At 38.5% G+C, this 11,589-nt stretch overlaps 2 protein-coding genes across 3 annotated transcripts; both read right to left on the bottom strand.

Annotated features, from left to right (window-relative positions):
• Nucleotides 1–510: 510 nt before the first annotated feature.
• LOC112467756 (protein transport protein Sec24A) lies at nt 511–8,693 on the bottom strand. Of its 2 annotated transcripts, XM_025036538.1 has the most exons (15): nt 8,213–8,692; nt 7,501–7,661; nt 5,890–6,995; nt 5,614–5,769; nt 5,405–5,520; nt 5,120–5,222; nt 4,856–4,982; nt 4,659–4,768; nt 3,867–4,482; nt 3,350–3,679; nt 3,172–3,282; nt 2,879–3,051; nt 2,449–2,784; nt 2,223–2,326; nt 511–2,080 (listed from the first exon to the last, which is right to left on the bottom strand). In XM_025036538.1, exons 2-15 carry the CDS (start codon nt 7,640–7,642, stop codon nt 1,966–1,968), a joined length of 3,645 nt encoding a protein of 1,214 aa, XP_024892306.1. In that variant the 5' UTR covers nt 7,643–7,661; nt 8,213–8,692; the 3' UTR covers nt 511–1,965. The 2 variants fall into 2 exon arrangements, with proteins under 2 accessions (XP_024892306.1, XP_024892307.1); XM_025036539.1 differs by lacking the exon at nt 7,501–7,661 and having other exon boundaries at nt 8,213–8,693.
• Nucleotides 8,694–9,054: 361 nt separating this feature from the next.
• On the bottom strand, nt 9,055–11,277 carry LOC112467761 (rap1 GTPase-GDP dissociation stimulator 1). The gene is made up of 7 exons (XM_025036545.1): nt 11,186–11,277; nt 10,845–11,090; nt 10,521–10,667; nt 10,057–10,452; nt 9,826–9,958; nt 9,499–9,761; nt 9,055–9,414 (listed from the first exon to the last, which is right to left on the bottom strand). The coding sequence occupies exons 2-7, from the start codon at nt 11,059–11,061 to the stop codon at nt 9,260–9,262; spliced, it is 1,311 nt and encodes a 436-aa protein (XP_024892313.1). The 5' UTR covers nt 11,062–11,090; nt 11,186–11,277; the 3' UTR covers nt 9,055–9,259.
• Nucleotides 11,278–11,589: the final 312 nt, after the last annotated feature.

Raw genomic sequence — 11,589 nt, 5'->3', positions numbered from 1 at the left:
ATGACGACGACAACGCCGACGCCGACGCCGATATCGCCGAACTAGAGTAGGGGTAGTTACGATACATCCATGTTATCTACGACACAGATTTGCATCTATTATAATACCTAATACTTTCTGTATATATACATGGATATCCCTATACATATATAAGATCAAAATGAAACAACGATCTTGTTTTAGGATAAAAGTTTTGGGGAAACTCTCTTCGACTTTGTTAATCCGAAGTTAAGTGGATAGCGGACTAAAGATCGGAGGCATTCTTGTAATATACAGTTGATAGTTTATAAAAATCGAATGATATACACGGGTAGAGGATCATTAAAGAATGTAACAACGAATGTACAATTATTTCCCGTATAATTATATATATGTATTTATATATATAATTATTAAATAATAGACTAAATCGTCACACGCTGTTTTTGCCTTCGGCGGATCGTAAAATGGTGAGAAAAGAATAACGCCGGAGACTCCGTTTGGCAGCATGACAAAGTACGAGTACTATGATTATTTTACAATATTCATTTGTTTATTTCTTATATAACACTTGCCAGTGCTATTGTTCATCATTATTTATTTTGTTATAGAGTCCTTTATAGGCGAGTTTTTGCCCGCCCCGACGATCGATTCGTATTTTACATTGGCGCGAAATCGTTCTCCGTCTTTTCCCCCTATATATTTTTTTTTACAATTAGTTATTTAGTTAATTCAATTGCAACAATATTTTAATTGCAATGTTCGTCGACCGTTCGAGAAATTGGCGTTACGACTTCGCTCATCACAAAGTCCAATTTTACAATGTGAATTAACAACATGTCACCGTTTAAGGAATGACATAGCGACTGATAATATAATTTTTCACGAGTTTTTCTACTACCCCCTTCCCGTTTGTATTTTATTGCCTGCAGGTGATTAAATTACAAGAGCGCATTGCTTATCACCGTGAAACATCTTTGTTTGGCGACACCCACAATCTGCAAGCATCTTCATTTATTATTATTTATACTGAAAATGCAAAATTGCACTTATTTAATTTCCTTTCTATTGCATGTAATTATTTGTAACTAATATTTTTCAGGATATTTTTGAAGATGGTATTTCTTTTTTAAGGTAAGAACACTTGCGTATTGCGACAATACCGATACTCCGATACAGAGATTAAAAGAATGCGGAATACGAAAACGTAGTTACAAAAAAAAAAAGAAATTATACAAACATCATCAAAAATAGTCTATTTCCTCTATTTTAAATGTTTTCCTCTAAACTAAGATTTTCTCTCTCTTCTTGCGTCGCTCTCTCACTACTTATATATACCACGTAATCATGAATAGATAAGAGCGAGTGAAAGGCAGCGAGCAATGGCATTTCCACTCATATGTGCCACTAGATTAAGAGAGGAAAATCTTAGAATAAATGAAACGATCGATTCCAACAATTGTAGGATAGAGGAAAACGACTGTGACCATCATGCTGATGCTATTTAACGAATTACCGCTATTGTGAAAAAGATTTTCCTACTGAACAAATAAATCTCATGGATTAAAATTGTCATAGGTATAACACAAAATCGTAAAAAAATTAGATATTTACTGGACGAAAAGAAATTGCTTAACCCAAGTGGATACGCGCAACGAGAACGCAAGTCCATATGTTGAGGCTACCGATGGTAAATAATTAATAATAATAATAATAATAATATTAATAATTACAATCTATCATGTTTAAATGCGTCAGTGTCTTTCGATAAGGCTGTCACTGCTGCATAAGTAGATGGCATATAAGTAGTAGATCTTGAATCACGTGACATGTCCCAAAATATCCCGAATGACCCATGATCGATTAATGAATTATAACAGATTGCGCAATTTTTCAACTGCGCGATTGTTTTATAATAGTTCCATAAACCGATGATTAACACCTCCCGGGCAGGAGTTGGTCTCACATACGAATTCCTTAACTTCGTCACTCCTTCACCTGTGTCTTGAGATGCTGCAAGAATTCGTAGTAACTAAGAGCAGATTCAAATCGATCTTCTATCAATCGCTCGATGAACAACGTCCTAAAGTGGCTATCGTCCCTGAAAAATAAATTTCTCGCATGTAAAATAAATCATGTTGTAGGATATCAGATACGCGCACCGCGAGATGATTCTACGAATTCTATTGAAACTTGTGACAACGTACATATTAATTTTCATTAATCAGAAACGATTCGCTTACCTGATAACTTGTACAGATACGTAGTATGGTTTCTCCTCTTGTAGGCTAAACACAAAGTTTCGTAACCGTTCGCTTTCTACTGTGTCCAATTCTGGTAATTCGTACTGCAACAACAAATTTACAGATTAGAAGATTATACATTCTTATCAGTGGATTAAACATTATAATATGTAAGCGTGCCGATTTTTGGCTAGGAATACGTAGTCGAGAAAAATAATATTCTTACCATTTCTTCTGGGATAGACGCGAACCCCGAAGTGCCAAACACGTTAGAACAGAAAACTGGATTGACGTTCTTGCCGACATAAATGAAGATTCTGTCGCCAGCATCCATAAGAAAGACTCCTCGGCTGTCGAGTTTCTCGGCAGATAAATTAAGCCGAGGCGGCTGTGGACACACTTTGCCGTCAATGTCCTTCGCATTATTGTCGTCGAGCACGTGAACGGGATACAAATCGGGATAAACCACCTGCATCAGCTGCGCCAACGGCAATGTTTTCAGTTGGAACATAGCGAATATGCGATCATCCAAACGTGTGTTCGTGCCAGATCTGAACGCTACCTGCAAGTTCAATATAAAATATTAATGATAGCATGCACAATATAATTAAGTGTGAGATGTTTGTAAATTTGATAGTTGAAAATTGATAACTTACGCTCTTCAACAATGCGATAATGTATAACGGCAACAGTTTTAAACTTTCTGGAGCAATAAGTCCTCCGCCGCTGGAAGATTGCGCCAGTTTGTATGCGGATAGGATGTCGATAGCGACGTTTATTAATGCATCTCTGGCGTCCGACAAAGATGATTGAAGGGATCGATCGACAGCTGAAGATATTTAAATAAATGTCTCTTTATTTCATTTAATTATGATTAACGCAAATAATTAATTGTTTAAACTTTTACGTTGCGGTACATAAGGATTTATAGTCCGCAAGTTTAACTTACCCATTTTTGATAATAAGCCGACTATGCATTGTTGATCTGCAGAATGCATAACATCCGTTAGACTTGCCACGACTGGCAGGCATAGAGTGTGTACTCTGATTCTTCGCTCACCTTTAAATAGAAATTATAGCAGATATGAAATACGTGAAGAAACTCTAAAAAAGACAGAAATAATTACCTTTGCTCGAAGTGTACAGAAGAGATGCTTGGAAGCATACGGTCTGTGTATCGGACAGATTTTCGTCGATGGAGATCTGCATGCCAAAACCAGCGTCCGGATTAATATTTGGCAAGCAGAGCAGATCGGTCGATCGAACGAAGAAGCTGCCATGGAAAGCGTGAATGCTGAGACCGCGGGTACAGCGAAGTCGCATCACCGCCTCAAAACCAATCTTTCTCGATAAATAACGATGTAGTAATCTTTCCAAAGTTTCAATATTCTGTAACTTGGATGCTCGAAACAGTGGCAGATGGTAAATGCAGCCACCCGTAAATTTTGACACGCATGCTGCGAAATAAATAAAAGATTGAACGTTACAAGAGTGTTTATCAATATTTTGGAAAAAAGACTGTATATAACCACGTATATCAAAAAAATTATGAATTATAAAAATTAATCTTTTGCAAAATTACAGTTTTAGCACAAAAGTATCATTTTTTTAACAACTATATTAAATCAATATAGAATCACTTACATAAAGTTGCCAGATCGCTGTATTGACTGTTCAATAAGAACAGATCAATCGCGATTTGTTGTCCACTGCAATCCAGAGCAATTCTTTTATAGAAGTCCGTTGCAGGATTGAGATGTGGCACATCTTTATTCACTCTGGTATTAGGATCTTCTCTCGGCTGCAGTGCCCCTGGACCGATATTAGGCAGACACGTTTGAAAAACAGTGACACGCCCTCCGGTAGCGGAAAGGAGTTTGAGGGCAGCTTGAAGACCGGCACCAAGGGCGCTGTTAGTATCATGGGTGCCGCAAAACTTGACGGGAAGCTGAGCAAGAAGGTCGCGGATCAGCTCTTCACGTTCCTTTAGATTTACAATTAGGTTTTCTGGACACGGCAGAAACACGTCGTCGATATCCAGCATAATCATTTCGTGTGGCTGCGAGACATTATCGGGCATGCTGAAGAAGTGCAGAGCAGAATCAACGGCGAGAAAACCGATTTGAGTGCGGCTGTCGCCGGGGAGACGCGACAGATCTTCGGTAATAATGTTACAAACGATCTGCAGATAGCCACTTTCCACCGCAAGACGAGAAACATCCATGACAAAGAGATAGACAGCCGGCTGAGGTGGACGGACCTATGATTAATTCAGTATTTATCAAAACTAAATCTCTTGGAGTATTACAAACAAGTATTTTTACGCAAACATATAATTTGTAATTATTAATAGGTGATTATACCACCTGATTTTATAGCTTATCGATTACTTATTTAGCGCAATATATTAAGCAGTAATTAGAAAAAATTATTAACCATATATTCGCTTGGTGCAATAAACTCTATCGTTCCGGTTCTGACTTCTGGCCGTCGCGATGGATCGCCGTAAGATTTCGTCACAGGATCGAAATGAAATTCTTCAGGAACTGCGTAACAAAGCGTAAATATATATATCAAACTCTTGTCATGTAATATTAAGCAATAGATATGAAAAAATTCAGCATGTTCATTACGTTCGTTCAATCTGAAACAGAGGTTGCACTTCCATCTCCTCGAATCGACGAAATATACAAACGGGTTGATATATGTTCGGCAAGCTCGACAACGCACGATCGTATTGCACTGAATCACTGCTAAATGCTGTTACGACAAATATTAAAAACTTTATTAAAATTTATTTCCAGATGGTATTTAAAAAAAATAAAATAGCAGCAACATGTTCTTCTATGTCTGCATATCAAAAATTATAAAAATTTATTTATGTGTATATCACTCACGTTTAGATCCTTAAAAGGATGTATTAATACGCCGAATGGCAATCTTGATTTCTGCAGAAGCGAATTTGATTCTGGGACTCTTGTTAATGTACACCTGAATATCCTGTAATTATTCCACATAATTCATGAGGCACTTCTATGTAATGAAATAGTTTTAGTAATAAGAATTCTCTAAATTGTTCAAATCTTTGATTCGCGTTGGTATTTTGGATACGTCGATTCTCGTGTAACAGAGATGTAATCTTCGCATCTTAAATAAAAAAAGGAGTAAGAAAAAAAACTCACTCAGGATTACAATTTACGACATCTAACATTTCCTGATGTAACTTGATCTTTGGTGGTTCGACTTTTTCAGGCGGCAGTATATTTCGGCACTGTAAGAGGTCTATCGACTCCACCCCCTATAAAGAATGTTATTAATTTACATATTGAAGAAAGTAACATATTTTGATTGCATATATAATTATAGATACTATTTCAATAAAAATAAATACCCATAATTTGTTGTAGCCAGTTTGTGTGACGTTCAAATTGCTCATCTGATTATTTAATTGATTTAATTGGTCAGGGTACATATTAGGATACCTTCTATTTGACGAGTCTAATGGAACATTTGTCATCGGGCCAGGATATTGCGAACGAGGATCATACTAAAAATAATATAAATCGAAATATTAAAATGCCACGTCACTTTTTGAAGAAAATATAAAAGATTAATTAAATAAAATTGAACTCTATTACACAAACGTTACATTCTTAGAGTCCATTACCGTTTGCTGTCCCGGAAGAGGAGGTATTCCTGATGGAGGTAATCTTACACCATGTAACTGATTACCTCCTGAAGGCGGTAGCATCGCGGTATTGGCAGTGTCTTGTTGCGGATATCTCCTCTGGCCAGTTAAATTTTGATGTACATTCTGACCTGGAGGAATACTTCCCAGTCCCGTGGGATCCATATAACCAGTAAGTAAATTTTGAGGTTTCAAAGGTTGAGTGCTATAATCTTGAGGATTTCGTGGACCTACATTATGGCCTTGTGCACTATAGAATAAATTCTGTGTGCTAGAATTTGGCATTGACGATGCATTGGATATATTCTGTTGAGTTCCATATCTGAGTTGCGAACTACTTAAGCTTTCGGAAGGACTAATTGTCGATTGTGCTTGGACGTTCTGAGTCCTTGGAGGTTGTGTACTGGAGCTCATTGGTTCTTGCTGTACATAACTGTTTTGATTTAAATGTTGAGTAATGTTCGAAGGAGGTAGATTAGCGTTGGATGCGGGTGGAGGGGTAGGATGCCCTTGATCGTATGTCACGATCTTATTTACTCTAGCAAAGGACGTCTGACTTTCCACAGTTTGATCTGTTGAGACTGGACTAGTCTTATCGATGCTACTGGACATTCCAGGAACGCCCATAGTACCCTGCGGAATGTTGGTAGGTGGAGGATTAGTCGCCCATTGATAACTTTGGTTCATTTTAGCTGGCTCTGGTTTAACAGTATCCGCAAACATTGATGGCGCGGACACTGGAGTCAGATTTTTTGCTACTGGAGGCATCTGATTCGAAGGAATCGTTGGTCGATGAATTTCTTGGCTAGGTTGAGACACAAAAGCAGTTGAAGGTGTACTGACTGCAACGTTCTGACGAGTAGTAGCGACATACTGGTTATGGGCACTATATAGATTTGCAGGACTATATGGTTGTGACGTTCTAGGTGGTGGAGGTAACACATTGGAGTTCTGAGGTCCGTTTATTGGTGGCATTGGCGGTCGTGGCAACTGAGGCCGATATTGGTTGTGAAGATATTGAGTTGGTGACGGATCTCTGGAGGTCTCCCTGGACGGGTCACGCGACGACTGCGACGACGACGTGCCTAAAAACACATTTTAATCGTTACAATTATAACAGTACACTTTTTAGACAAGATCACATTATCTTCAATAATTTTGAAATTTGATTCACTGATTCACATTTAAAGACTTCTAGCACTTTAAAATAAAATATGTGATCGTAACATCGACAGAATTCTCTTCAAATTTATTATCCACTTTTTACAGCACAAAATATAAAGTTTACATAATTTTCTTATGTTAGCTACTATTCGTTTTATTTTTAGAAATGTAAGAAATTGAAAGGGTAAAAAAGGAATAAGAGGATTGATTATATTAATTCGATTCTTATCGTGTGAAACGTGTTGCCACATCATATATGTGCAGGAGCAATGCCACTGCCTTCAGGAGTCATTGCCCTAATAAAGAAGCTTCGTATAATAGCAAAATGTTATAATTTTGCTTTTATACGAATAAAATATATCTATATTGTTATAATATTTTATTTTAGAATTAAAAATTCTCTGTGCGCTCCTAGCAAAAACTTGCCGGTTAAATTGAACTGAGAAGACTGCATTCCATTCTGCTGAGATGCAGGATTTTGACCATTTACTATGGGAGGTGGTTCGTTCTTCAAGGGATTGTTGGACTCTGCGTACAGTGGATACTGGTAACCGCTTGACTGTGACATTTTGTTACTTTAACAATCACTGAAACGAAACACATTAGATTTATTTTTATTTAGGAAAGTATAACATGCTTTTAAAGACATAAATTTCTACATATATCAAATATCTAACTCTAGGTTATCTGGAGAAAGTCCACCAATGTTAATATTCTAGATACAGAGTACGTAATAATGACATGGTAACGATCAAATGCTTAGCTTCCATTTTAATTGCTACTGTAGTTCAACAAACAACACAAAAAGAATTCAGTTAATTGTGAGATTGCCCCAGGTAACAACAAGAACATATATAATTCTGGCAAATTATAGGTCTAAGGTAGCACAGCTCCCAGGCTCAGCTAAAGATATCACAGAGACTGCAAGAGGTTCTAAAAGACTGTCAAAAGTTTGACAGATCGGTGCGAGAGGACCAGCCGCGCCTGGGACCTCGTTGACAGGGCGATTACCGTCTTAATAATCTATGAGGAGAGATAATATAGATCGGGTTGACGTTTAGGAGAGCCAAAGCGCATTGTCAGCGTGTGAAAGGTTAAAATGCAGAAGACAGAGGCTGGCACCCTCGAACGCCCCTACCTGCGTAATCTTCGTGATCATGGATCATATGTTCGTGATGACGTGAATCGCCGAAAGTTTAGAAACGGATAGACGCAGGCTCGCGCATCGCCCTCGTTGCCGTTCGCCTCCACGCAGCACCCACAGGATGTAAATTAATAGCAGCGATTCACGAACGAACGAACGAACGGCACGCACAACATTACGTGGCAGCTCGCGCGACCGCTGCGCCATGGACCGTGGCACGTGACGGTACCAGATGGCATTGCGATTTGCGAGGCCGGCGGCCAGGGTTCACCTGTTATATACCGAACGACCTCGATTAAACTCCGATTAGCTTAAACGGCGGTTAACTTGTCAAGCAATCTACTTGTTTTGTTAACGCAGCGAATTATTTTGATTACAAATTTTGCTCCGAGCATTTCTGCCGTTTGATAATCATTGAAGTGGCGACTAAACTCTGATTAATGTAATCACTTAATCAGCAATTAATTCTACCGATAGAATCGCTTGAAACAAAATTTCTTATTTATCCTTCCTGATCTAATTCCTTTTTAGTATATCAAAAACAAAAAATTGATAATTCTCTGTTTATAAAATAACACAGGTATTACTTGGTAAGTTAATCACTAACTGAATTAATTGGAGTTTGATCAACGTTATCCTTATTTTATGCTCCTGCACGCATAGTTCTCGAGCGATCGCATCAGCAATATTTTTTTTAAATGATGTAAACATTACAAAATGTAGAAGGAACGTATGTTCTTCGCAAATACAAAAGCAACTGCTCGCTTAATTCTCGAAACGGTTTCGCGAAGATCTTTCAGCAGGAGAATCAATCGCAACAGCATCGATAGAATATGTATACATCAATGGAATATATATATTTCTCGATAAATAAAATATTTTTTGCAATCTGTGGATCAAGTTGGGACGATTTGGTCATTGAAGAAGTCTGTATGGTTCTTTGGAATGATGGAAGATACAACGGTAAGAGAATGGCAGCGCGTATGAACGCGTTAGGTTCCGAGTTGGTCATTGTCATCATCGTCGTCGTCGTCGTCGTCTCTAGTCGCAGTTGGTTCCCAAGGCGGTGCCCAGCGCCGCTCGCAAATTGGTAACCCGGGCCTGCAGTTCCGTTGCGGAATTCTCATTTATGTGCAGTTGCAAGATCTTGCACGCGTTGGCCAATCCGCAGCTCTTCAGATGCTCCTTCAATCGGTCTAAAACAAACAGCGCGTAAAATTGTCAGTCGATCGAATATCGAGTAACGATACTCATTCTCTCAGGATGGATCTTTAAGATACCTGATTGTAGAACACTGTCCAATAGCGACAACGCGTTCAGTACGATGTGCACTTCGAGATTTTCGCGAGCGAAGAACTCGCACATGTTACGTCCAAAGCCCGCTTTGATCAGTAACTCCTCGGATTCCGCCGGGCAGATCCTCGTCAGTATCGTAAGACCCAGAATCGCTTCGTTTTGCATTAGCGCGTGTTGCGCCAGAAGCATGCCAACTAGATGCTGCACCGCACCGTACTTGATAATTGACAGAGCAATTTGCTTGTCCCTAAAAAGTATGTATAAAAAGTTTTGGAACCAAGTCTTTTGCCAGTAAGCCTTCGAGAACGAACCTGCTGTTGTTTATTAGCCAGGCGATTAATCGATTGGCTTCACCTTGGACACCAGGATGATCTTCGGTACTGCACCACTCAACTGCCCGCTTAATCAAGTCCTCTCTTCGTCCTAAAGAGATCGCGGCTTCCCCTGAAGCAAATAATTCAGCCTTAATTATTACGTTACTCATTCTGTGAGTCAAGTTAAATATCGCTTTAAATTCTCCAAAGAAGCTTACGACCTCTTACTTTGACCGTCTATGACTATCCTAAGCGTTCCCAGTAATTTGAAAACGACGGGGAAGGTAGGAATCTCCAGCATTGGATAGAGAACGTCGATCAAACCATCGGCAAGAATCGGTGATTTGTTGTCCGCGGGTATAACGAGATTACGTAACGCGCTGAGCAAGGCATGCTGGCATCTAATATCGCCTGATTTGGTGCCGTTTTTTTCAAGAATTTTTAACAGCTTCCGATGAATCCCCTGTTCGACCATGCGCTTGCAATGTGTGTCGGTCCGCGCGACATTGCCCATGGCCAAAACGGCGGTGATCTGCAAGTCTTCGTCAAAGCTCTCCAGCCATTCTACTAGCTTCTTGTACACAGGACCCTTGCTATCGTCGTACAGAAAATTCATGCTGTCATCTAAGAAAAAAGTTGTATGTTTGTTACAGCTGATGAAGTTTGCATTTGCATTTTTTCCTAGGACTCACCTCCAGTTAAAATCAAAACGATTAAGTTACAGGCAACTTTGAGAATTGACCGAGTTTCCTCATCGTTGCATTGGGGGCCATGTTTCTCCAATAGTTTCAGGAGCAATTCACACACTCCTGCCTTAGCCAACAATAGCTTTGCATTTTCTAGAAGAAAAATTACGTTATTATAAGCTATTACTCTTTAATTTAAATAAATTGGATACTTAAATCCAATTTTGTGAATTTACTCAAGTCTAATTATACTGAAATATTTAATCACTGTAATCTTAATTAAATTTGCACAATTTACATCTAATTTTAATTATTAATTTATTAGTTTACCGTCTTCCGCTTGGCCGTGCAAGAGCTCCAAGCACATCTCAGACAGCTCAGAAGAAGTGTCATTGGCTAGTATGTCAACCAGAACTCTCGTCAATCTCTCGTCGAGAAATATAATGTTCTCGTCGTTCAATATCCCTAGAGTGAGTAACACGTGCATCGCCGCTTCGCCACCGCTAATTCCATCTTCTTCCAAAACGCTGCAAACAATTGGTACCATGTCCTCCTCGAGTGCCTGGCGAAGTATATCTTAATAAAATTATCGCTTACCGTCGCTTTCCATTTTGCAATATCACTATTTATTTTCAATTACAAATGTATAAATGTATTTTCAAAAAATTTACCTTCTTGTACAACATATCCTGATCCACCAAAAAGTTCAACAAGAATCCAGCAGCTACATTCCGCAGAAAGCTGGCGCCTTCAACGTTTTTCAAGGCAATTCCTTTCTTTAATAGCGCTAGGATCAGTTTCAAACCATCCTGCTCTCTCACCAGATTTTTACCGATCTCTGCAACACAAATATTTATCATTAACTTTTCAATAATCAAACATGCATATTTATGAAAACTATATTGAGAGAACTCAATATAAATATCCACTTAAATACATCAAAGAAAACTACTAAAACTTGATGGCTCTTATTTATCTTTAGCTTTTCAATAATGAAACATACATATTTATGAACTATATTGAGAGAACTCAATATAAATATCCACTTAAATACACCAAAGAAAACTACTAAAAC

Source organism: Temnothorax curvispinosus, unplaced genomic scaffold, assembly GCF_003070985.1.
Source record: "Temnothorax curvispinosus isolate PA1 unplaced genomic scaffold, ASM307098v1 QBEX01017816.1, whole genome shotgun sequence".
Classification (NCBI taxonomy): Eukaryota; Metazoa; Arthropoda; class Insecta; order Hymenoptera; family Formicidae; genus Temnothorax; species Temnothorax curvispinosus.
Note: the sequence above shows the minus strand (reverse complement) of the source record. Positions and strands in the feature narration are given on the sequence as shown.

Excerpts from the sequence above, each read along its gene's own strand:
- LOC112467761 (XM_025036545.1), bottom strand. The coding sequence starts at position 11,061 with ATGGTACCAATTGTTTGCAGCGTTTTGGAAGAAGATGGAATTAGCGGT. Across the intron at positions 10,453-10,520 it reads CGTTTTGATTTTAACTGGAG|ATGACAGCATGAATTTTCTG; the intron begins GTGAGTCCTAGG and ends CTTTTTTCTTAG. Across the intron at positions 9,415-9,498 it reads GGACAGTGTTCTACAATCAG|ACCGATTGAAGGAGCATCTG; the intron begins GTATCTTAAAGA and ends TGTTTGTTTTAG.
- LOC112467756 (XM_025036538.1), bottom strand. The coding sequence starts at position 7,642 with ATGTCACAGTCAAGCGGTTACCAGTATCCACTGTACGCAGAGTCCAAC. Across the intron at positions 4,769-4,855 it reads CTGTTTCAGATTGAACGAAC|TTCCTGAAGAATTTCATTTC; the intron begins GTAATGAACATG and ends TTTGTTACGCAG. Across the intron at positions 2,081-2,222 it reads GTATCTGTACAAGTTATCAG|GGACGATAGCCACTTTAGGA; the intron begins GTAAGCGAATCG and ends TTTATTTTTCAG.